Raw genomic sequence first — 25,382 nt, 5'->3', positions numbered from 1 at the left:
TTCATTTACAAGGAGGGGTAGGGGGGAAAGAAACGCTTTAAAAAATAAATAATCAAGCCACATTAAATAACCATTTGGGAGACCATCCACCTCCCAGGCTTGCTTGGCTGAACTTGATATTAATTAAGCTAAATCCAAACGCAGCACCTTCCCCAGGAATCGGCTAGAAAGCTCTCACCACTCACCCCATGGCTGCGATTTCCAAGGGCTTTACCTAGTTAAGGATTATAATCTTTAACAGCTGCCTGATTTACTCAGCTCATTCCCTCGGAGACGCTGACGCGGTCCTCGGCCGACGAACGCCGTCTCTCTCCTTCTGCCATCGTGTCTTCAAGGATTAGGCATTTATAGGAGTGAAAGTATGTGATGGAGACCTCCAAAAAGATAAAATCCCACTCCTGACACCGCTCAACAGGGAGGTGGGAGTTTGCTTGCTATAAATCCACGAGGTCTGCTTGCCAGATTAGAGTTGGCCGGACAAATTTGGCACTGACCACGTTGTATAATTAGAAAAAAATATTTTAAAAAAAACAGCAGAAATGCTTGTGGGAACGTGTCAGTTTGCTGGCTGGGGAGGACAACGAGGGGAAGTTTAGTCTGCTGCAAGCAGCCAGCAAGGCTCGGCATCACCGAGGGGCTGGCATCCCCCCGCAGCCGGTCCGGCAGCACCAAGGTGCCGGAGCTCGTCTCCATCGCCCGGCTGCGGAAAAGCTGCCCGGGCTTTCTGCGAGCGCCTGACCCGGGGTTAGGATCAATGACACATCCTCAGACCCGCCGGAGTGGGAAAAAGGCCTTTTCTGCTTGGAGAGCAGGTTTTTTCCTGCCAGATTCGGGGAGGGCCGGCTGTAGCCAGCACAATCTGTCCTCTGCGATCGGCCCTGCAGCAGCTATCGCAGCCGTCGGCGCCGGGAGAGGTGACGGAGAAAAGTGGGGAGAGGGGCTGGGGTCTCTCATCCCTGCTCCACACCAGCATTTCATTTCACATCCCCGACCTCACGTGAACGTCCCCGTTTTCCCCGTGCAGTGTGGGGCACGGCAGAGCGCTGCGCTGCCCTTCGCAGTTTATTTCCCCTCCCCGGGAGAGGTTTTCTGCGGGACATGTGTTATCAATTAGGTCCATTTGTTCACCCTACGTCTGGTTTTGCTTTTGTCTCCTGGCAAAACCCAATAATAATAATAATAACAATAATAGCAATAATAATAGCAAGGCAGCATCCCAACCTCAGGGAGTGGATCAGCAGCCACGTCGAAGTGCCCTGGACCAGAAAGACAGATGAGGCATGAGCACTGCCCTCACCCTCGATGATTTCTCTCCCTGACATTACACTTCAGGTAACCCCCTTTCTATTTTTAATTTTTTTTCAAGCTTCTCGGGTTTCAGCTCAGGACAAATGAAAACAAGCAGATTTGCAGGCGGTCCCAGATGCGGGATCGGGTTTTAGTTTCATAAAGGCATTTGGTATGCGCTGCCCAAGCCATCTTCAATCCTCGGGCTCAGCCAGGGATGGGTTTGGAGCAAAGCACTCAGTGGTTTGGCTGGAGCACCGCAGGACCTTCATTCTCAGCAAATCCCCTTGCGTATTAAATCATTTAGAGAGTTTAGCACTTGCTATACGTATTGCCGCAAGAGCTTAAGAGGCTGGAGATCTCGATGTCCCATCACGAACACCAGCCATGCCTCCTGCTATTATTCCATGGGGGTAGATTCAGTTTTCATGCCATTTTTACTGCTTAAGATGTAAGAAAAGGTGTATTGGGTCAGAGCAGATGTTTGTCTAATCCAGCATCTTTCTCCAAAGGTGGCCAAAAGCAGATGCCTGGGGAAGCGCACAAGAAAAGGGCAAAGAAAGTGGATGGGAGGCTAAAATAACCGGGGGAACTAAATGCATTTGTTCTAGCAGAGGACTTGTCTTTTCTTTTTTGGTAGGGGTTTTTTTTTTGTAGCTTTTTTTCTTTTACACAAAAACCCACAGTACTCTCCGTGTGCCAAAGCCAGGGAACAGGAAAATAAAATGCTACCAGAGGGACACTTCAGAAATACTCCCTGTGCCTGTCCCGGGGTGTAAGTAACTCCTGGGAGCCTGCAGCTTTGCCCTTTGCTGGTTGAGACATTTACCGGGAGCTTGATGGGGACTCCTTGGCCTAAGGGAAAGAGTCTCAGGCCCATCAGTCTGCCACTTTCAGTTCCTTGGCTGTTTTTAACCCCATTTTAAGCAGAGCAAAGCTGAGGTTTCAAAGCTATGGGTTTCCTTCCCATTTAGGGGAGCTGGAGGATGCAGATGAAGATGCATCAGTGTCCCCTGAAGCAAAAAGCAGCCGGCTCAGCCTTTTATTAGGTATCAGAAAATGCAAAGAAGACAAATTCACAGTGAAGGGAAGCAAAACACGAAATCTTTCAGTGTCAGAAAACTAAGCAGCCCAAGAGTCATTGGTGACGGCATCTCATGACTCTGGGAAAAGCTACCTGTTACTCTTGGACACAGCACATGATGCTCCGCATCATTTCTCTTTCACCGGGAGCCTATTCCTGCGGCTTCAGGCTTGATACGGATGCGGGACATCACCTGTGTCACTCGCCTGGTGCCAGGTGCCGGTGTTTGGCTCAGCCCCATTAAATCACCGCCGGCTTTCCTGTTGCAAAGAGCCCTGAGCAAATAGACCGTGACCTGGCTAAACACCAGCCTTCCCTTTGAGCGGCAGTTTCTGGCATCGGCGCTTGGTTCCTTCCTTCCTTACCAGGTATACGCTTGGGGCTTGGGTGGGTTTCTGTCTCTCTGGGTGATTTTTAAGGACACCTGGTTAAAAACATGGCTGTCACCTGGTGCTGGAGGAGCAAGGCATTGGTTTCTGCTCCTGAACAGATACTCAAGGGGCAAGTTATGGCACGGGGTATTGTGCCAGGTGGAAATCTCCCTTTCTGTTGCTAATAAAGCTGTTTGCAGCTGGAGCCTTTGCAGCGTGGGATATATTTGGGCTGAAACTGAACTTTCTTGTGGGGAGAGGCGTGGGAGATCAATCCTTTATTTCTCTGTGTGAGGGAAGGTGCTCGGTCAGGTCTGTCGTGTTTGTTTCTTTACAGTAATGAAAAGCAAAGCGAGCTTGCCCCACAACAAAACATATTAAATTTGCCAAATCATTACAACATAGCAGGGAAAAAAATCATATTTGCTGGGGGACGGGGGGGAATAAAATACCAGGCAATCTGTTGAGAGCTGGAGGGGGTGACATCAGGCAGACGTGTCCCATGAAAGGGCAGGGCTTTATCTCACCGTTGGCGCCCGACGTAACCGGGGAAAGAGGGCTCTGACTCAGGGAGGGTGTGCTGGGAATCGGCAGGAGGAACGTGTGCTGTTTTCCGGACATCCAGTAATGCTGCAACTGTGCCGGGTCGGCTTGGCTGTAAAGCTAACCTCGCTTTTCCTGAACCATCCGAAGGTGATGTGAAAAGGGGCTGAGACTGAGGCTCTGTCTGCATACGGAGCAGATGACTCCGGAATAGCACGTCGGGAAGGGATGATCCTGGAAAATGACATGTGTGGACACAGTTGTTCCAGGATATGAGAGTGCTGTTCCGGTTTACAGTAACCTGTTTAACTCTATATTGCTGTTATCCTGGTAAAAGAGCATCCTGATTTCAGGCTAAAGCAAACTAGCCTCATGCATTTAACATCCTGGTGCAGGCAAGCCCCAGGGCTTGCACGGACTAATCCACCACTGGACTCCTTCAGGCTGGTGGTTTGTTTGTTTGTTTGTTTGTTTTCCAATAAAACCCTGTAGCAGAAGCAAGTCAGAATAAACCTGTTAGGCTTTCGAAGTTTGGGGTTTTTTGGGGTTTTTTCCTCAATTAATGAGTTGAGGCTTGAAAAAGGCCAGGATCACAATAAGACAAGAAATGCTCTGCAACCACCAACTAAATGACGTGGGCACGACCGCATCCCCTGGGGAACCAGGTGTAACTTTAAATACAATTTTATTTCAGGTTTGCTATTGATGCACAAACAGCAGAGATCGATGTTTAGTATACATGGTATACACAAAGCAGCCAGTACGATCGGCATCTCCGTCCTTTTGCTGCACACTCGGCAAAAGAACCGCACACAAGAAATCCCTCCCGCCCCATCCCTCCCCCCCGCCGTGAACAAGGGTGATGATTTCTCGGTGGCTTGGAAACCATCTGTTGGATGGCAAGACACAAAAGGGCAGCCCCTCGGAGCTCTGTCCCCAAACGAAAGCGCGGCAGGCTCGGCTACGCAGGAAAACCCTCCGAAAATGGATGATACGTTCATGGGAATGGAGACCTGGAAGGGATTTCCTAGAACATTAAATCCCATCCCCTGCTGTGCAGAGCAACCACAACATCTGCTCCTGGCTCTGCCGAGCAGCGTGGAGACCCAAAATATTATTGTGTTCAAAAAGGCGTTGCATAAATCCAGGGAGGATGGGTCCACAAACATTGTCACGAGGAGTTTGCTAAGCTGGTGGAAAGGTCTAGCAAGGAAACCCTTGTGCTACCGCTGTCCTGGTTCTTGTGATCTTTCTTGCCTTGCCCACAGCTGGAGACACTTTTGGAGCAGACCAAAAGGCACAAGGAGTTTCCGCGCTATACCTGCGTGGGACCGAGCAAGCAAGGTAGGCTCCAAGCCTCTAGCTGCTGAGACAGTATCTTCTGCCTACCCGTAATCTGTGAATCATCCCCATAGTCCCTTTCTGCTGATCCCAATAACTGCATAGCTTGACCAAGAGACTCTGGCTCGCTCACAGTCACAGCTAATATATTAAGAGGCACCTTCATCAGTGGAAAAGCAAAAAAAAAAAAAAAAAGAAATGGTCCCTGATGGTAGGATCTGAGCAAGAGACATAAATGATGTGTTAAAAGGTTGTTGGGAAGAGAGCGGTGTGTGAGGTAAGACAGCCTCCGACCACAACGGGCATGATGCTACATGACCGTCAGAGATACCAAATAAACCCTTTCACAAAACCCTGGGCGGGGGAAACTGGTTGTAGATGCTCTCCAGCAGCAAGGGGTTCAATCCCCCTTCTTTCCCTGCACACCTGAACCCTGCTGAGCCCCTTTTCCCCAGGAAAACCCAAGACCCAAATTTATCTTCCGCTCCTGCAGCTCAAAAGCGATGCGGGGAATGTCACCCCAGCTCCACCAGCTTTGCTAGAGTTCAGCTCAGGATATCTCAGGGGGGCTTAATGAAGAGGACAAATAACCCAACCAGGCCCAAAGGTTGGAGGGCAGTGGGGTGTCTGGGCATGGCATACTGGTCCCATTAAGCAGCGAGCACCTTTTCCAGAGCGGAGTCAAGTACCGGCGACTCGCGGGGCTGTGTCTGACCCCGTATGGCACCGCGCCGTGGTACTACAGTACAGTTGTTTGTTGCTTTTTTGGAATGACAACGCAAATCTCAGGTCCGTAGTGATCCCTTCTAGCCCTGAAAAATTTCAGGTGGGCAGTTTACAACCTGCCCTGGACCGGGGTGTAAAGGAGCATCCAGCTACGCGCTGGATGCCAGCACAGCCCCATCCCAAAGCACCATAGGAAAACCTCAGCCAGGTGAGAGAGCCCACTGGTAATAATGCCATCCCCACTACAAGGTTTACATCCATCGGCAGGGAAGGAAGGAGGTTAAAAAAAAATACAGAGTTAAGCACCATAAAATCTACACTGGTCAGGTCATAAACATGAGGAGAAAACAAAAACAAAGCCACCACCTTCCAGCCTGGCTGGCGATGCTGCTGGGGCCCTCCGGACCGCCTGGGCTGCAAAGTCATCACCAGTGAGCCCTGGAGGCATCAGGCCCGATGTCTCGTCGCACCGGTGGTTGGACAGTATAATTTGCCATCTTTGCACTGGTAAATCCTTTTGGTCCCATTTAGCACAAGTCTTGGGGGAGTCCGGGGAGAGGGGAGGTAGGCTTGGCCCTGGGAATATTGGGAAGGCTTTGACTGTGCAATTTAGGGGCATCCCCCTGCCTGTCCTCAGATCCATCCCGGGCAGCAATGCCCCTTGTTTCCATCCGTCCCCCTCCCCGAATCCCAGCCTCCACCAGTGGGTTTCTGCGTCGTTCGGCGGCTTCGAGGTAGATGTTCGTTCCCGCTCTGTCTCCAAGCGACCTGGTCGGTAAAATCCCTCTCTCCTGGGCACATGGGGTGTGCGTGCTCTGTCCCCACACCCAGGTCCCTTTTTTTCCCCATTTTTTTCTTTTTTTTCCCCCCTGTTTGATATGTGCTATGGACATCTCCCCCTCTCCCAAGCCCTAGCTGCTGCTCGGCCACATCCAGCCAGAGAAACACCATGCCCTTCCTCACAGACACCCCTTGACCCGCTCAGCATGGCCTTAAGGTGCAGAAATCCAGCTCCTGTGGCTTTCTCCGAAAATTGCAACTCTCCCGAGGCAGCAGGCGCCCGGTCGGTACCAAGCACTTCAGCGCCCGTCTCTTGAAACCCCGACCGCAGCTCTTGGAGCAGGGAGACCAAGGTCCAGCTTCCCACGCCGGACAGGGCTCCCCGCACAGCCGGACATCGGCCGGCCGCTGTGCCGCGTCGCACTCGGCGGCCGGTTGGCCGTAGGAGTCGCGACAAGCCACCGAACGCTTCTGCAACCCATCGCCGCAGGTGACGGAGCAAGCCTCCCAGCCGCCCGCTGCCCACTTGTAGGAGGGACGCTTGTAGCTTGGTCTCCCACTGTCCAAGCGGTTGGACAGGCTGAGGACGCTGTTGTTGAGGTCCGGTGGGGTCTTGCCCTCCTTCTTGTAGGAGGACTTGTCCTCCTTGCTCTCCTTGGGGAGGTAGAAGGAGTAGCGTACCCGAGGAGGGGTCATCTTCCCCACCGAGAGTACCTCCAAAGTCAGGGGTTCCTGGATGGGCTTGAAGGCTTGGAGGCTCTCGACGGCAGTGCCGGTGCCGCTGTACCGCAGAACGCTGCCTTTCACCATCAGGTCCCTCTCCACAGCCGAGACGATGAAGTGGCCGTTCAGCAGGTACTTGCCCTGCCCGTTCTTCAGCGCCAAGTAGTTGTCGTCGCTGATCAGCCCTTTGTAGCCCCGCTGCCTGATGTCGATGTTGGAGGCGCCCGCGGGGATGACCACCACGAAGTTGTAGCCATGCCTGGAAGAGAAGAGCAGGCAGGGCAGGCTGTCAGGCAGGGGACATCACGCTACGACGTGGCCTCAGCCCAAAGCTCTGCAGCTACAGCCCTGAGATCTTCCCACCCTTACGGTTATCTCCTCCTCCCCGTGAAGATAATTTTGAATCTCCTTCCTGCGCTGAGTTTTGTCTAGTCTGGGATCACCCAGGTATGAGAAGATGCTTCAGTCCCTCTGGCTCAACAGTACGGATGTACCAGAGAGAACTCCAGCAGCAGAAGCCAACAGCACGTTAAATGTGTCCTGCTTCTCCCTCAGGGCCAGCCCAGGTCTCCACGCAGGGACATACACTGGCACCAGGAGAATTTGCTCAGAGTGGACTTAGCCCCCCTCACCATCTCCACCACCTTCCTGCATCCACCCCAAAAAACAGAGCTGGGAGAGGGGGAAGCATGCGTGGTCCCCTAACACTTACATGGGTTTGGTGAACAAGCCCGAGACCTTCTTGCAGCTCTTGTTGTCTCCTCCACAGACGCTGCATTTGTCGAACTTCTTCTTGGAGCCCAGCTTCCCATCGCAGCCGGCTTTGATGCATTTGCCCTGGACGCAGACTGAGGTGGAGTCTGGGGAGCAAGGGGTGCCGTCCACAACCTGCACGAGGGTGAGCAAAACAAGCTGCTGCATTTCCCTGTACCACCCCACAAACACCTCTGACTGCGGCCATCCAACCCGGGGCTACCCAAATCCGTCCAACAGGTCCTGAGGAGATGCTAGCAGGTACCGTGTCACCCTTTGCTCATCCTCTGCTTTGCAGTCGGGATTTTTAGGGTCTCTGAGAAGAGACAGATGGGGCTACATCCCTTTTCTGCTGCATCTGTATCTTTTTCTGCCCTTTCTGCTGCATCGGTGCAAAGGGAACAGGCTGCACTGGGGAGAGAGCTAACACCACGCCGTGCCTGGCCGCCCACTCTGTCTGGCACACACATCGCTTCCCCAGCACCATAATTATCATCCTCTATTTCAGGACCATGGGCATATCCCAGAGGTACCTTTACAAACCCAGAGGAAGACCCTCCACAGACCAGCTCCAGCCCTGAAATAAATAAGCGGGCACACATATGCTGATTCATATCAGCCCGACGGATTCCCCTCCTCCATAATCTCATCGAACACCAGCTGCCCACCAGACAAGGAAAATTCATTCGTTTCTAGGCATGCTGGAGCCACGCTACAGCCCAGACACTGACCCCAGGGGTCCCTCACCAACCTTGGGTGCCAGCACGTAGAAGTAGCCAGTGCCGTTAGCCCGGCAGATGAGCTTGCATTTATCCCGGGGTGAGACGCCGGAGTATTTGGGGACCCAGGAGACGGAGGCGGTGAGGCGGTTGGTGCTGTGACTGTAGCCATTGAAAGCCTCACACTGCTCCTCACGGAAGCTTTTCCCCGGCACTGGAAAAAATGGGGATGTGCGTGGGATTGGGGATCAGCCTGGACCTCCAGCACTGGTTTTATGGGGTTGTTATAGGTCATTGCACACAATCATGAGCAAGCCGAGCTCCAGCCCCTTACCTGCAGCAGGGCAGGGGTCCAGGTTGCAGGAGCGGTACTTGACACGGACGCCCTCGCAGTAGGAGCCCCCGTTGGCAGGCACCGGGTCGGCGCACTCCCGCTTGGCCAGCTGCACCCCTCCGCCGCACGTCCGCGAGCACTGCCCATAGGGCGCCCATTTCGCCCAGCCGCCATCCACCTGCGGGGATGTGGCAGGGTGAGATGCTGCATCCCCTTCGTTGCCAGTTCCATCCCGAGCAGGGGCTCTCCAGACTCAGAGCCATCCCTTCACAAGCAAAACCTCTGGCAGCTGCCCCCAAACCTGCCCAGGGCTGGACAGAGCCAAGCAGCAGCATCCCTCCTTGAGAAATATGCAATACCCAAGGGACCTCCAGCTCTTTTCACATCGGTGTCCCCCGCCGGGTCCCCAGCACCAGGAGGCGGGGGACTGCTCAGCCAGCACCCATGCGAATACTCAGGGCGACCCCGCGGGATGTTTTTGGGCTCACGGCGCAGGTACTCACCCTGTACTTACTGATGTTATGCCTCTCAACGCAGGCACCCTTCAAGCAGAAGCGTCCTTCACCGCAGCCAGTGCCGTCCGCCCAGGGGAAGTGACGGGTCTGGCAGACGATCTGCCCGCGCGCTTTGCCCGTGCACCAGAGCTTGGCGCAGTACTGCATGTACGGGCAGGGCTTGGAGCCCACGCCAAAGGCCAGCTCACATTGCTGGTTCAGGCTGTAGCTCGTCCCCGGCAGGTCTTCGGGCAGTGGGATGGGTTTGGCAGGCTGGTCCAGCAAGCAGTCTCCTGTGAGAGCAGGGATGGGGGGGTCTATCAGGTCCTTGGGGGGTTGTGTGGACCAGTGTGGGGAGGGAGAGCATCGCTGTGGGGAGGTGAGGGATGGCTGCCGGTAACTTGGCCAAAACTATCCCAGCCGCACACTGCCAGAGGGACCAAGGTGCTACCCCAGGGATGCCCTCGAGGTCAGCTGCATCCCAGACCCAAGCAACTCCACCTCTTGGTGACACTGGGTAGAGCCGTGCTGGCAGTCTGCTGGGGACACCCTGGCACTGAGGAAGCCTGGCCGATGCAGAAACACCACCAAACTCCCCGTTTCCTTCTGACTTTCTTTGCAGAGGAGGGAGAAGAGTTGCTCTACAGCCCATCAGCCTCTCCCAGTAACCAGCCCCAGGGACGGATCCTGCTCCTACGGGGCAGGGACACAGCTAAGAGGGTGAGGGGCGCAGGAGGGCTCACCGTGGCCGCTGTCGAGGAAGTCGGTGATGATGGCAGCGCTGCAGGCTGACCAGGGGTTGGCACGGTCGATCTGGATGAGGGTGGGAGACATCATGTGGTTGGTTTTCAGCCGACCAAAGACCTCCTCGCAGGCCTTCACGTTGTCATGGGGCATGTTGAAGACGTGGCCTGGGGGGGAGGTAAGGGGGGACAGCATGAATAACCCCTCTTGGCACGCAGATTAGGGCCCCCCCAGCTTCTTGCAAAGGGGGAAACTGAGGCACGGAGTGGGGCAGACCCTTGCAAGGATTGTACAGCCCAGGAGACACCCGGAGAAGGACGATGCTCACGCACACCCTGACTCAGGCCACACACAGACATCGGGAGCTTGCAGGACCGGCACATGCGAGCCACCTTGCCGGTGGCATCCCCGAGCCAGAGCACTTTCTGGCACGCTGTCCCGGCTGCTTCGTGCATGGCCATCAGTGGAAAGGAAGGACAAAGGAAGTTGCAAAGAGAAGGAGATTCAGCGCTCGCTCCCCCTCCCTCCTCCTCCTCCCCAAGTGTCTCCGGAGGTAGGTGTGCCCTCCGCCTGTTATTTCAGGACTCCCGAATCCTGGAAACCAAGCCAAGGTAGCAACCACAACAGCAAAGCCTTTTGCTTTCTCAGCAGCTCTTTCCCACCCGGCTCGGGGGGGGTCTCGTGCCCCAAGGTGGAGTTTCCCCATCACCGGATACCGGTTATTGTCTGATCTTCCGGAGGCTGAAACCAGGGTTATTTTGAATCTTGCCAGCCCCTGGCATTCCTCCCGAGAGGATGGGGAGAGCAGGGAGCCTTACCCAGCTCGTGGGCAGTGGTGAAAGCCGAGGGCAGCCCGTCGTCCTCGATGACGGAGCAGCTGCGCTTGGGGTCGCACATGGTGCCCACGTCCGCCATCCCCAGCGTGTCGCAGGTGGTGGCACCGCACAGGTCCTGCAAGGCACGGAAGCAAGGGGTTAGTCCCAGGGCCAGCACGGGCATCGCGGTTCCCCATCCCCAGTACCCCATGGGGAGCTGATCCCAGGCTGCTGGGGGGAGGCAACCCACAGGGATGGGGACTGCACCAGGCTGCGGAGGCAGGAAACCTCACCCTGACCTGGACCAGCCTGCAACGATGTGTTTGCATTTAACTCTGGCACCGGGGATGCTTTTTGTGTGTAGCATCCTTCCGTGCCTTCAGCGACAGCCTTCCCCACCCGAATAGCTCCACCAGCCAGGGTGGAGCCGGTTTTGGCACAGAGGAGTCAGCCTGGCTCTGTTCTTCTTCAACGTGAGCTCAAGGACCAGACCCAGGCGGGTGGACGGGAAGGCACCTGGCCTTGGGCTCACAGCTAAGCCGTTTCTCAGCCTCATTTCTCAACTTGTTCCTAGGAACAAGAAGCCCCTGGACCAGGTCCAGAGGTTCCCAAGGTTAAGGGAAGTGCTCCTGTCTCTCCAAGACATTTTACAGATGTCCCTTGAGGAGCAACCAAGCCCAGATTGAAGGAGGAACCAGCCCAGCCTTCCACCCCCAACACAAGGACTGCTGGACCCCACGTAGATGCAGCCAGGACAGAGGATGGGAAGGGTCCCATCGTAGGTGGATCTGTCCTTCTTCAGGATCCAAAGGCACTCGCGCAAATAAAAAGTCCCTGTTTGAAGATCCACTGCCGCTGCAGTCTAGCAGTGGCCTTGTCCTCAGATGCCCCCTTCCCTTCCTGGGGTCCCTCGGTGCCTTGGGAGGGCTGGAACATCGTCCCCATCCCTCGGCGCCATTGCAGCTGGGCTGGGAGCTTCAGGGGAGGCCGTGCAGGGGGCAAGGAGCAGCTTTCCACATGAAAAGAAAACGTAAGGGACTCACCGGGCGCTCCCAGGCTATAAATAAGCATGATTCATGCTCAGCGCTCGCCCAGCCAAAGCGCCTGGGTTGCTCAAAACCTTGCATGAGCGGCTCTGCCAACATTTCCAGCGAGGTTTCCAAGCTGAAGGCATTCCCGCGCAGGCAGGTTCAGCCGTGGGTAAATAACAGTCCCGACGACTTCAGAGAGCCCCGGCCAGGGCTGCGATGGCTTTAACAGGAGACTTGTGGCTATGAAGTCTGGAGGCACAGACAAGATTGTGATCTCTGGAGAGGCGAGGCAGAGAAATGCCTGGGACTGGGCCGGCTATTGCAGCTGGTGGAAAACCCCGTCATAGAACTGGGTTCAGCTCTCTGCTCTGCAACAGTTTTCCATGTCGGCTGGGACCCTGCCGCATCCCTGATCCCACCGTGCATCGATGTTGGCAGGGACAAGCAGGTGGCAACCCCACCATCCCTGGCGGCAGGGCCACCGCTGGTGAGTGCAGGGTGACTCAATGGGGCTGGCAAGCCCCAGCACAGGGTGCCCTGTCCCAAAATGCCACCAAGAGCCAGTGCCATTGCCACGCTGAGCCAACCTGGGGATGCAGCTTGCCCAGGCTCCCTTGCCTGTGCAGTCCCAGCTCTGGGGGTTTGGGGGTGAAGGTGGGGTGCAGGGGGGACGACACAGCATCACAGGGAAGAGGCGGCCGCTCGCGGCTCCCCGCTCACTGCTCTTTGAAGAGTTGCCATTTCCTCGCTGGCGCGGCGAGCTTTTGGCTCCCGGCCCAACACCTGCACTGACACACTGACCGACTTCTCGCTCTGAACCTCGCCTGCCGGCTGCGGGGATACATGAACGAGCGGCTCTTAACGGGGTTTTCCCTAACCCCCCAGCCACAGCCTGCTAGGGGCAGCCCACTTTGAAAGGCTGGGCAGCATCCCTGGGCTCTGATGGTGGGTTCTGACCCTCCCAAAAGATCTCCTCCAGCTTTGCCAGGGTCCAGCCTGCTCAGGAGGAGAGGCAACGCAAGCAGTGGTGCAAGGATGGAGCTACGGAGGGGAGGAGAGAGAAATGCAAGAGGTTTAAGGTGGGAAAGCAGCATGCAAAGAGCCGGCTCTGCCTTTGCACAGTGTGCTCGCCATCACTGATAGCCCCCGCTGCCAGCCCAAATAAAGGGAGGACGCCCGGTGCCCCTCGCACCACGCCGAGGGGCTGCAAGCAGCCTGCTCGGTGCGCCATCAAGGCTCTCCTGCCAGCCTGACCTTCATCTGTGGGCACTTCTTCATCCTATTGCAAACTCCTCGAGATGTTCTGCAGGTCAGTTGGGTGGGATCCTTGTGGCTAGCGCATTAATTTGCCTACTCAGAGGCCAGCTCATAAGCACTCTCCCTACCATTGAGGCTTTCTATGTGTGTTCAAAGCAACCCCGAAAATCTGAGCTTTGAGCTACAGAGCGTGGGTTTCCAAATTCCCCGCAGCATCTGCTGCACGCTAGGCTACAGCCAGACGTTCCTTGGTGAGACGTCCCTTCAGTTTTACAGCAGGCCAAAGATGTTCAGCAAACCTTTGCTGGTGGGACGTCGAGGTTCAGGATGGGTGGGAAGCTTGGCCAAGCCCTTTGTCGTGGTGTGCGATGCTATTTCCATGAGGCAGGAGTGTGGTTGAAGGCTGGATGCTCTGCAGGAGCCTCCAGCAAGCACCAGCTCAGGTAGGAAGGTGAAGGTCCCATGGCTCTGGTTGCTGGCAGATCTGCACCCACCGGCCGAGCGGGACCGAGCTCCCCAAAGGCAAATCTGCAATCCAGCACGACCGACGTCGGGAGGGAGCAAAGCCGAGCGGGAGAGGACAGCCCCATTCATCAGCAACTCGTTGACACAACTGGAAACTGCCTATCAACCGGGCTTGAGATGAAATTTAAGTCGGGGGCTTATGTAACAGCTTTTTGGCAGGGAGATAAGCTCCGGGGTGTCAGGGGACCACAGATGGATGCACTCAAGGAAGGCAGATGTCTCCTCGATCGTGTGCCTTTGCACCGAGCTTGCTTTGGGATTTCAGGAATGGATGGTTTAGCAATGTGTAAAAAATGCAGCCCGGCCGTGATCCGCAGCTTTCGAATCGCTGGGACCGAATCCATCCCACGTGCGGCTCCGGTGACCTCACCGGGTTTCCACCAGAGATGGAGCTGGCTCGTCCCCGCAGGGGTGTCAGCAGGCTTCCTCCTCTTTGCAGCCGCCCCGAGCAGGCAGGAGCTGCTCCAGCAGGCTGGGGTTCAACCCTGCCTGTGCTCCGGCAGGATTTGCAGCCGGCCGGAGGACACGGCCCCTGCCCAGGGTGGGGGGAAAGGGGAGAACGGGTGGGACGAGGTCTCACACGTCCTGCACAGCATCGTTCCTGGTCCAGGCCGTCATCAGCCAGGGCTGACCCCAGGCTAGGGGCGGCTGAACCGAGCTGGACGTTATATGCTTCCCACCCACAAGTGCTTGACCCATGTTTTGGGGATGGTCTCCCTGCTGTTGAGGGGAGTTCCCGACCTGTCCCTAATCCAAAGACATCTGGGCAGGGATGGGGGAAGGAGAAAACACAAGTTGGTAAAATGTGACAGTCCCCTTCAAACTGGACTTGTTCCCCTCCCGTTAGCAATTTGGGGGTGCAGGCTGTAAAACTCCACAGCCAGGCACCGCACCGACAGGACCAGAAGGAAGAGGAGGAGAATTTTGGGGAAGGCTCTGGGAGTAGTGTCACTGCTTCGGTGTCACCCGCTTTATAAGGACGGGAGGATGGAGAGCTCACCCTGGCGCAGCCATCCCCCCGCATAGCCAAACGTGAGCAAAAGGCGGCTCGGCAAAGCCCCTCTCCCACCGCAGGGATGCAGCCAGCTCACGGCAGCGGTGGGGGAGACTCTGGCCTCCCCCCCAAAAAGGGCTGCAAGCGCTGGCTGTATCTCCAGTGCTTTTCTTCCAGCCCTGAACTGAGTCCACGCGGAGCAGCCAACGCGTGGAGGAGAGGTCCAGGTTCTCAGGAGGGCCGTGAGTCAGAGGAAGCGGGGAGAGGTTTTTTTCTTGGCAGGTGGCACAGCGAGCTCTTCCCAGCTGGGGAGGGGGAAGCGGGGCTGCACTCCTCCTCTTTTGGGCTCAGACCCCGCGTTTTGGGGCTGCTGAGGCTCCTGCCAGCAGGCAGGGGATGGAGCGGCAGGTTTCTGCCCATGGGAACCTGCCTTTGCATACCTCCTGGCCTCGCTCACCCCCCTGGCAGGGCTTTCCCCGGGCTGCTGGCCAAAACCTGCCCAGAGGACAGCAAGGGCTGGCTCAAGCAGGTTTGCTCCACACCTCTGCTCCCCCCTGCCCCGGCATTTGAGGGTGGAGGGTCCCTTGGGAAAGGGGGATCGGCCACAAGCGCGATCTCCTCCGGTGTGCACCAGAGGCGGGGCGCAGGTGGCAGGAGGCCTTAGCACGGTGCAGGGCTCCTTGAAATTGGGGACAGCCCCTCTGGGTCAGCCCCCCTGCACCCACCTGCTTGGTGAAGAGGATGGCGGTGTCCCAGTACTCGGGGTGCTTGTCGCTGACCTTGTTCCACTTCTTCTGCCAGGCGCAGAAGTTGCGGAGGGTGAGGGCGGCGTTGCCGGTGACCTTGGGCCCCTTGTCATCCTGCCCGATGAGGAGGAACTTGACCACGGAGATCTGGATGGGGTTACGGATGCTGGGGTGCTTGTAGAGGCGGGCGGCCGTGGCCATCAGGGTGAGCAGGTAGTGCTGGAGGTCATCCCCGTGGAACTTCACCATCGACTCGTCGGCCACCACCAAGGTCTCCACATAACGAGGGACCGAGGCAAAGCGCTTGGCCCGACTCCCTTTCCCCCCGCCACGTCCCCGGTACTTGTCCAACGCCTGCAGCACCCCGGGGGTGAGCCCGGAGCCCACGGCACAGCGGGATGCTCCGGCCCCGACGGGGCGGCCGGGGCTGCGGCGTTGCAGGCGGTGGGCTCCCTCGGCCGCCCCCCCGGCCAGCGGGCTGATGATATACTCGGCTCCACGGTAGCCGAAAGCCCCCCGGAGCCCCCCGCAAAGGCTGAGGGCGGCGAAAGACTCCCGATCGGCGTTGACATCCCCCGAATAAAAGCAATGGCGGAGACCGGGGAGGGGGCGGGCGGCGCCGGGCGCGACCCCCAGGTAATGGGCGGCGAAGGCGGGGGCGATGAAATGGGCGTCGGGGGAGAGATGGAGGTAGAAATCCTCCCCGAAAGCCGAGAGCTGGAAAACCACCGCTTGCCCTCCCCGGGGGGGTTCGGCGGGACCCCGCTTGAAGTAAGGTCTCCCGTTGATGTCGGGGTCCAGGCGGAGGGGGGTGACAACCTCGGTGTCCCCCGGGGGACCCCCCGAGGGCAGGCTCAGCCCCGGGGCGCCCAGCAGCAGCAGCGGCAGCAGCGACAGCATCGTCCCGGCGGGTTCACGCCGGCGGCATCGGGGTTTGGGGGAGGCGGGGGGGGGGGGGGGGTGGAAAGCAGGACCCGACCCCCCCCTTCCTCCCTCCCTCCTCCTCCTCCTCCTCCTCTTCTTCCCAAAACTCAGCGGAGGCTGGAGGGGAGCGGAGCGGCCGTGCGAGCCGCCTGCCCCGCCGCTACCTGCCTTGTGGGGCGCATCGGGCTTATATACGACGGGAGCGGGGAGAGGAGGGGGGGGAAGCGGGGCGAGGCTTGGCCCCGCCGCAGCCACTCCGGTGCCGGGGGCCGGGAACGGCGGAGCGGAGCGGGGCCGGCGGAGGAGCGGGGCCGGGAGAGGCGCGCTCCGCCCGGGGCTGCCGCCGCCGCCTCCCCGGGGGGGTGCGGGAGGGATGGGGGTGCGGGATTGGGGGGGGACACCCACGGGACACCCTCTTCTGTTGTATTCTGGCAGCGGAGAGGGGGACCCTGCAGCCCCCCGGGGATGCTCCCGTCGGCCCGGCTCCCTCCCGCCGCTCTCCGGCCGTGCTGGGTCCGGCTCTGAGCGAAGGGATGGATGAAGCTCTGTACCCCTCTCCCGGGAGGGTTCTGCTGGGGGCAGGGCTGTGCAGTGAGGATGAAAGGTCCTCTGCTCCGTGCTGCTGACAGTTCAGCTATTTGGCAGCTGAGGGTTTGGCTCTCAAAATTCTTCGGGAAGATATTAATCTGATTTTGGCGGCCCAGGTGAGTCTGAGATCCAGGCTATGTCCCTCCGCCCACCTTCAGACCTGCCACCCCAGCGAAACGCCGGCCCCGTCTGCCTCCAGACCCAGGGTATCCCGGTGCTCTTCTCCCCAGGGGACCAACTTTCGGTGCACCCCTCGCTACCCTACCCCAGCCCCATTCAGTGGCTCCAACCAAGGGTCAAAGGGGCGATTTCCACTTCCCAGAGAGAGCTCAGCCTCCCTGCATCCCCAGGGCCACCAAAGGGAGCACTCCGTAAGTGTTAATACCCATAATGTCCTCTCCTCTGAGACCCCGGGACACGCTATATGGAATATATGGGAATTTCCCCACGTCCACCAAACAAAATGCTCATCAGAACAGTGTTTGGGATCAGGGAGGACGCTGGGGCAGCTGATGCTATTCGGAGGTAAAAAGATCTCGTCATGGGTGGGACTTTTTTGGAGCAGGACAGCTAAAGAAGAGCGATGAAGAGTCCTCAGTAACCATCTGTGGCTGAGCAATAGATTTATTGACAGCAATAAGGGCCCCGACATCGGGATGGGCTGCACAGGGAGGTGCCCAAGGGATCTTTTTCCCCTGCAGTGGCTCTGTTTCCACACAAGCTGGTTTTGTGCCCAGAGGGAAGGATGGACACTTCTGCAACGCTCCCAAGCTACCACCCGGCACCCAAGTCACACACGTCCTCACAGCCCACGCTCCTTTCCAGCACTCCGGGTTGCTTTAATGAAAAAATGAAGTCCTTCTCATAGACAGGCTGGTTTTGATGTGATTTCAAGCCTCAGCAAAGGCTGCAAGCCCAGCTTAAGAATTTGTGCATATATGAAATATAAGCCAAGACTGTTGCTTAAGACGCAGAGCCCACAGCCTGCAGCCTGGCTCGTTCTGGTGCCAGCGCTTCCCCAAGCTGTGGTTTGCTCGGTCGTGTGCCTTGGAGCTGAACTTGTGACCCAAAATAATCATCTGTCTGCGCTGGGCTCAGTGAATCAGGGATTTTTGCCTGCTGGCCAAAGCGCAATGTGTCCAGGGATGTCGACAGGACCACAAAGAGAAAACGGGCAGCACAGGGAGTGGAGGTGCAAGGGGAAAGGGACACAACCTTGAGCATCCCGAGGTGCCAGGGGGGAACTTCTCCTTCCCACGGCACTGCCCCGTTCAACAGGACAAGTTTATCCCGGCGACCACAGCAGCATCCAGGGTGGCACAGGGTCCCAGAGGTGCCACCTCACAGCAGCAGCACCCAGCTCGGGGCTGAGCCCGTGGCTCCTGGGGACATTTTGGGAGAGAGGCTTATTTTTGAAGCTGTGCTGGATTCCTGAGCAGAATGAGGAGGCTGTTGCGCTTCCTCCCATCCCCACCTCCGCTCTGTTCGCTCTTTGTGGCTTCATATTTAAAGACAGTAAATTCTCGTTCCCTTCACACGCAAAGGGTGGGCAGCAGCGCTTGCACCATCTCAGGCAGTGTTTGGTGTTCAGTGCGGGGGAAAGACACAGCAGAAGACCCCGCAGGCTGGCACGTACGCTGAGCCGCAAGGAGCTCAGGGGGTCTCTGGCCTGCAGAGATACCGGTGAGGAGCAGAGGGGAAAGGGAGCAGAAAGGTCCCTAGGTGCACGGTGAGAGCCCCTTGGCTCCAGGTACCCCAGCCCAGTGGTCATCAAGCCAGGGTTAGTCATGGCTGCCCGGGGAACTCCAGCTCCTCCATCTGGTAGATGATCTCCAGCAACAGAGGATGAGTCAAACCGAACTGGCAGTACTTTACCTCCAGCCTGGAGAACATCTGATTGCCTCCTGATGGGGAAAGGCAGGCAGAAAATGCGAGTGTTTTGGCTCGGCCTGAGCTGAGACCCGCTCCATCTTGTCAGACACTGGGTTTTAGCTGGACTCGCTCCATCCCGTGATGTTAACGGTGTGCCAGCATCTTTGGGGTTGAAGGGAAGAGGCAGATCAGCTGGCTGCTCTCTCACAGCTTCCCCTGTCCTCACTCTCTGAACAGGAGGGAATCACCTACCCAAAGACAGAGCTTTGTTTGCAAGCCAGATCATCTGCTGCCTTCATTTTCCTGCCCACGGTGAGTAGGAAAGCTGCTGAGTATACGGAGCATGTATTGCCCTTAGGGCTCCCCCTTTACAGGCGGCTCCCGGGGCTGCTGGCATGTCTCAGAGCACTCCAGACAGGAAGGGAGGCATATTTTTATTTTATTTTTCCTCTAGCTCAAGGACATGCCATGATTTTCCCAGTCGCTGTCACTAGAGAGGACCCAGACAAAGCCCTTGAGCAGTCCCAGGGTTGTGGCGTCTGCTCAGGGCGCTTCTATCTCCACGGCACGTCCCTCTGGAACCAGGGTGGGCAGAGGGGAATATCTCTGTTACATCTCCTGCCAACATGAAGGGGCAGATTACAGCGATCAGCCACGACAGGGGAGGGTCAGGGCCAGGAGAGAGTGGGCAGGTCCCTTCTTTGGGGACCTCCCAGCAGTTGCTTGCTGCCCGCAGCCCGCGGGAAGGAACCAGCCCAAGATAACACCTCGGTCTCACTCTGCATGTCTTTGCAGGTATTTGGGGCGGAATCCGGCTGCTCTTCATGCCCTGTAGTTTGCCTGGATTTAATGGAAATGGGCTGGATATAGGTGACCTACAGGAGAGCACATGCTAAGTAGGGAATGGAGGTGGAAGATGCCTTTGGACCTCACCGAGCAGCTACGAATAATAAGGTATATTAAGGTATAGAAGGTAAATCCACCTCCTGCTGTGATTTTCAAGGTAAAACCCATCTCACCCAGGTCTGATCTTAAAATATCAGTGTGAGCTGGTCTGCAGTGTAGACCCTCTTTCCCCCATCTTCCTCCTGCTTCATCCCAAGCGCCTCCGGGAAGTGATGACAAGTTATTTTCTTTCTTTTTTTTCGTCATCGTTGTGATGCCAAGGGTGTGAAGTTAAAAATAAAAGCAAAAAAAAAAAAAAAACCACCTCTCACCTATCTCCTGGTTGTTCTAGTTCACAAAAGAAATAGTTTTAAATAGACCATCTCTGAGAGGTCCAGGCCAAAGACAGAATGGAAAGGTCGTAGGCAGGGAAAAGCTGGCGTTGCAAGATGCTCACTTGTCTTTGGCTGAAAGGTTGGCAGATCGGAGGCCTGGGCTCTCACCCAAAAGTTCAGGCTGTGCTCTCCCAACTCCCCACCACATGGGCAGGAAGGAGGATCCTCTCCAGGGACTGAAGATGAGTCAAAGCGAGTTGTTAGGCGGCTTTCCAGGAAAGAAAGGCTTGGAGAAAAAAAGCTGGCTGGGTCTAGATAGGGTCATTGAGGGAGAGATAGGCAAGAAACCTGAGCACGCGGAGGTCTTTGTAACCTAAAACCTGCCCCATCCTTGGTCCAGGAGGATGCTGAATTTAATTAGATTTATTCTGGCTGGGATGATAGCGACTGGAGATGGGCAGGATGCTCTGCCTTGGGTTTCCCATGCAGCCCTTGCAGTTCTTCTATGCAACAGGGATGGCAGCAGCACTTTACCTGCCCCGTGAGAGAAGAGGATCTCTGCTTTGCAAGCCTCCAAACACGCGTCTATGTGCAACACAACAAAAATCAAACCAGCCTGCTCCCCCCATGCACAGGCGGCACAGGAGAAGGATCCCTGTGCCTTGTCGCATTCCTCCTGGAGCGGGAGCATCTCTGCTGCCTTCTCGCATGGGCCCGACACGTAATGTCAACTCTGGCATCTGGCAGGGCTTTGGCATGGGAATATGCTGAAAAAATCATAAAGCCTGGTTTTGCCTGATTCCCAGCCAGCATTGCAGGTCCTGGGGTTGCTGATAGTTCATACACCCAGAAAGCATCCAAAATTCCCCCCTCTCTTCACCCCTCTTGGTATTTAAGGCTCTCTCCTGTTTAAAGGAAGATAGACACAGGTTTTTCCAGTGAAAATTTAGAGGAGCTAGACGATGGTCTCACATATCCCCAAAAACCAATATCACATGTTTCTTATCGTTCATAAACACACCTTCAGCCTGAAGATTTATAACCCAGGAATCCACAGCTCTATATTGTACCCACCTGCCTGAGACAGGGTCCATCCTTGATTAATTAGCTTTATGCAATGCTCATGTTAGAAACAGATAAACCAAAGATGCATAAAGACACCAAGCTTGCAAAAGGGTGAAGCTGCAGATCTGGGTAAGCCTGAAAGGTTGTCAAAATGATGCACATCTGGAGTAAACCTGGGCTGATGGAGATTCACAAGCCAGCTGCTGAGGGTGCTCATCACTCAGGCAAACCATTAGGAAGTTCATTCATTTTTGTCAGCCCATAAACCATGGAATAGAGAGAAGGAGGGATTCAGATGTGGGGTTTTTTTTCTAGAGAAGAGTATTTTCGTTATAACTTGCCCTGTTTATTTAGCGTTATTTATGGGCTGGTTCATAGGAAAAGCAGGCCTAGGGTAGGCTTGGAGGCCTCTGTCAAATTTGAAGGTTTTTAACCCCAGTTTTGCAAGTTTCCCCTGCCTTGCGGCAGGACCAGGCGGTTCTTGGAGGCTCTTCTCACTGATGTGCTGGTCTCGGGGCACCTTGCAAGCCTCAAAACCCAGCCGGGAAGCAGAGAAGCAGCTCCCCAGGGAGCGCAAAGCCTGGGAGGAGGCTGCAGTGCTGGAAATAGGATTTAGCCCTTGATTTTGGAAAGCCATAAACCTGCTTTCCTTACAGCCACACCTGCACGCAACTGGAGCTCCAAGCCCACCCTGAAGCAAGGTTGCCCTCTGGTGACACTTTCTTGCTCTGCAAACCGAGGTGTGAAACGGAATTGAACGCAATGGATTGCATTACAAATCAAAATGCAATTAAAAATAGGGAATAAATAAGGAGGTGCCTTAAGATGGTTTAAAAATCAGAGGCAGAACCCTATCGAATCAAATCAAATCAAATCACAACCATGGCCCTTTCCTCTCGATATACCCAGTTTATGGTGCGTCTACGGCACCAAGAGTTTTCGGAGGTGGCATCATCAGCTGAGAAACCGAGACCCAGCCTGGCTGTCCCTGCCCTTTCCTAAATCATAAAAATCTGATTTCTCCACATTTAAGAGAGTCAGTAGGAATTATGGTTTTCCCAGCATCACTCTCACAGCCACCAAACCTCCGGTGCCGTCGGCAAACAGTCTCCAGGGATGGGCTGCTGCACTGGAGGGCCAAATATTGCACCAAGGGGAAGGCAGAACTAGGTTTTTATGGGGGTTTGAGGTACCAAATGCTAAATTATCACCACTTGTAAGGCAGGAGGGCCCTCTCGTGGCTGTGGTCATGCAGCAGGGGTTCAACGCTGCGATTACAGGCTTATACTAGGATGGCACATTTGGTACGTAATTCACTTGCCGGTTCTCACTCGCTCCAAATCAAGCCCAAATCTCCCCTTCTCGTGCAAACCTAAGGCAAGCAACCCTTTCCCTGAATCTCGCTTTCCAGCTTCTGCAACTAAGATGGTTTCACTGCAGATAACTTAGCAGACACAAGGCCAGGGCCCTGATTTAAAGCCCAGCTGCTTTTCTGGGAGAGATTTCTTCCAACCTGCTTATTTTAAAAGGAAAACTAATAGAGTTGCTTCTTTTGACATCAGGTGGGTTTTGTGCTGGCTGCAGGACCCCTTCGCTCTCCTCTTGCTGCTGCAGGACCCGCTCGCAAACTCGCAGGGATGGATTTAGGGTTTCCCACCAAGCAGCGCAGGGCAGCACTGACATCTAGTGGTAATTTTTTTTTTTTTGAGATTGTAGCTACTTTGTTGATCGCTCAAATAATTCTCCCAAATGTTTTTCCCCAGGCTGAGGGCAAAGCAAACAGGGGAATACCTAAAACACCAGCCTGGCACTGCGAATTTGGATGCGAGCTCATTTGCAGAGCAAGGAGGGCAGAGCAGAGCATCCCAAAGACCCCTGAAATGGGGCAATCTCGCTGCTGCAGAGCACGAACAGCAAATGCAACGTGGGCCTCATCCTGGCAGCCAAAACTCCCTGGGAGGTGGGTGCCAGGAGCGCTGGGCTTTGCCCTCTGGGAAGGATGCGGGAGGGAGCTGCTCGCTGCCCGGCTTTGCAGAGCTGGGGACATGCAGAGGGGAGCGGGGCAGACGTTTGCAAGCTGTTTGATCAAAAGGGTCTTTAAATCACGGTGACTAGGGAGTTAATGGCTTTCACATGCTCAGACAGCCCCATAGAAATGAGAGCTGCAGCCCCGAGTGGCAGGCAAGGTTTGGTGGCAGCGTGTCCTGCGAGGGTTAAGAAGCAGAAACCCCAAAACGCCTTGGGGTGCCTCATCCTCTGCTGGGAGGAGATGCAGAGGGGCAGCCAGGTGAGGCTTTGCTGTCTCCCAGCGCCCCTTCGAGCTGGTTTGTAACAAGCCCGGCGAGGCTCATGTCGGCTACAAGAAATTCCAGCTACTGTTTGCAGAGCAAACCGCTAATGAAAACCAGTGGTGCCTTCAAGGTAAGATGCAAGCATGTCCTCTGAGATCAAAGATGCGGCTCCGAGAGCGGAAAGCCGGGAATAAATTGCATCCTGTTGGAGAGACGTGCCCTGTGTCGCCTGCAGCCTTACCTGTCCTAGTTCAGAGCAGGGCCACCACCTCGCCTTGCCTACCCTCCTGTGCTTCACGCAAAGCAAAGCCCAGTGAGGTGCAGGCACCTTCAGGGGCGTTTGGGCTTGGAGGAGACAGAGTCCGGGCTCACTTTTGGCTTCTGGTCCTGCCTCTGTGCTTGCCTTCTGATTTTAAAATGCAAAGTGTGATTGCATTTTGCAAAAACCCACCCTGGCCACTAGGAAGAAGCTGCTCCAGCTGCAGGCTCAGCTCCCTGCCAGGAGAGGAGGGGGCTGCGGCCGGAGCCGGCTGCCGCAGGAGAGCAGCCAAGGCGCTGGGTGTCGAGGGAACACATGCGATACGCAGCCCTGGAGAGGTGTCCCAGACCGAACCACACCGTGCCTGGCGTTGCTTTTTTTTTTTTTTTTTTAATTATTATTTCCTCCCCTCCTACAGTCACAAAACCTACACTTTAAAAAGAAAAAGTAATCAGAGCCTTGGCCCCAGGGCAGCGCTGCTATTTAGAGCCAGGGCTGTGTGTTTACTATATAGGTAGGGATGTGGCTTTTAAATGGAGATAATAATAGAGAGGCAGATGTAAATACATCCTCGTGTAAAGGGAGAGCAGCCTTTAGCCCCGCGCCCCGTTGCTCAGCTGTGGCCAGACTCTGGTTTCGCAGGAATCCCGAGGTGCCAAATGCTGCTTTACCCTTTCGGATCTTTTTAGGATTAGGCTAAGGGAAAAAAAAACACCACAGTGTAGAGGAGCTGGTCCTTGGGCTTGCATTCACAGCAAGGTTAAAGGAGCACACGCCCAGTGCTGAACATGTGTTACCCCCTGTAAAAAGTTTAGAAAATCAGGGTATGGAGCAGGATAGGACCCACCACCCCCAGACTGTGGCAAGGGCATCCCGGCATATCTCAGTGCCGCACAAAGGGCGCTCCAGAGGCCAGGAATCTCATGAACTAATGGGGAAGGAGGGCTTAAGAGGAAAGAAGGAGTAATATATAAGGATTAATTTCCCTTTCTCCATTACAGCTGGTTGTTCCCTGGTGCTGAGCGGGTTCCCAGCCAGGGACAGCGTGTTTCTGTCCGTCTCCTGATATTTGCCACTGCTGAACTACCTGTTTCTACAGCCTGAGACTTTTATAGTCCTGTAGGATATTCACTCACTGTAAGGGAATACGGATGGGGAGAAAAACTTGATCTGAAAGGGGGAGATCTGAGTTTTAAATGAAGTGGCACAACATCCCTCCCCCCCCCAAAAAAAAAAACCAACAAAACGACAGGAGGAGCTGGCTGCGTTGTTTTATTCTCACAGGTACTTGCCACAAGTCTGATTTAGCCCGTGTCCTTATTCCAGCCGGAGGAAACCCCATGTGGAACCAGCTGTTCGGTCAGGGCATGGAAACCAACTTGTATGTGTCACTGTTGGAGCTTTCCCCGGGGCCCAAAGCCCTCCCTGTCCCCGGCTAAGCGAAGGACATGGGCACGGCGGGGCGAAACCTCCCGAGGCACCTTCTGCCTTGCGGGCTGACAGGAGATGCTCTGCAGCTGGCAAAGGCCTGGTGCTTCCCAGCAGCGAAGGGATGCTGGGGGAAACGGGAGAGAAATCACCCCCCTGGGGCAAATCCTCCCATGGTGGGGAGGAGGAGGGGGGAAATCAGGGGCCGAACCCCAGCCCCTGGGGCAGGACCACCTCCCCGAGCCCCTGGGCAGGATCAGGCCCCGGTGGGCAGAAGGGGTTAATGCTGGGAGAGTAACAGGCTGGAGTTGACACTTAGGCAGGCGGGGCTCCCGGCGCCTGATTGGCCTCAAATCGCATCCAAAAGTGGGTTGGGTTTTTTTTTTTTTTTTTCCTCGTGGTTTTTTTTTTTCTCTGCTTCTTCTTCTTTTTTTTTTTTTTTTTTTTTTCTTCTCTTTCACTTCTCCT

At 55.7% G+C, this 25,382-nt stretch overlaps 1 protein-coding gene across 1 annotated transcript; it reads right to left on the bottom strand.

Moving 5' to 3' along the window:
* Window positions 1-4,139: 4,139 nt before the first annotated feature.
* On the bottom strand, window positions 4,140-16,167 carry ADAMTS15 (ADAM metallopeptidase with thrombospondin type 1 motif 15; the record flags this gene model as incomplete). Its single annotated transcript, XM_082330616.1, has 8 exons — window positions 4,140-7,114; window positions 7,568-7,743; window positions 8,360-8,541; window positions 8,662-8,839; window positions 9,165-9,448; window positions 9,899-10,066; window positions 10,718-10,850; window positions 15,247-16,167. The coding sequence occupies 8 exons, from the start codon at window positions 16,165-16,167 to the stop codon at window positions 6,334-6,336; spliced, it is 2,823 nt and encodes a 940-aa protein (XP_082186742.1). The 3' UTR covers window positions 4,140-6,333.
* Window positions 16,168-25,382: the final 9,215 nt, after the last annotated feature.

The sequence above is a fragment of the Platalea leucorodia genome (assembly GCF_965183815.1).
Source record: "Platalea leucorodia genome assembly, chromosome: 20".
NCBI lineage: Eukaryota > Metazoa > Chordata > Aves > Pelecaniformes > Threskiornithidae > Platalea > Platalea leucorodia.
Note: the sequence above shows the minus strand (reverse complement) of the source record. Positions and strands in the feature narration are given on the sequence as shown.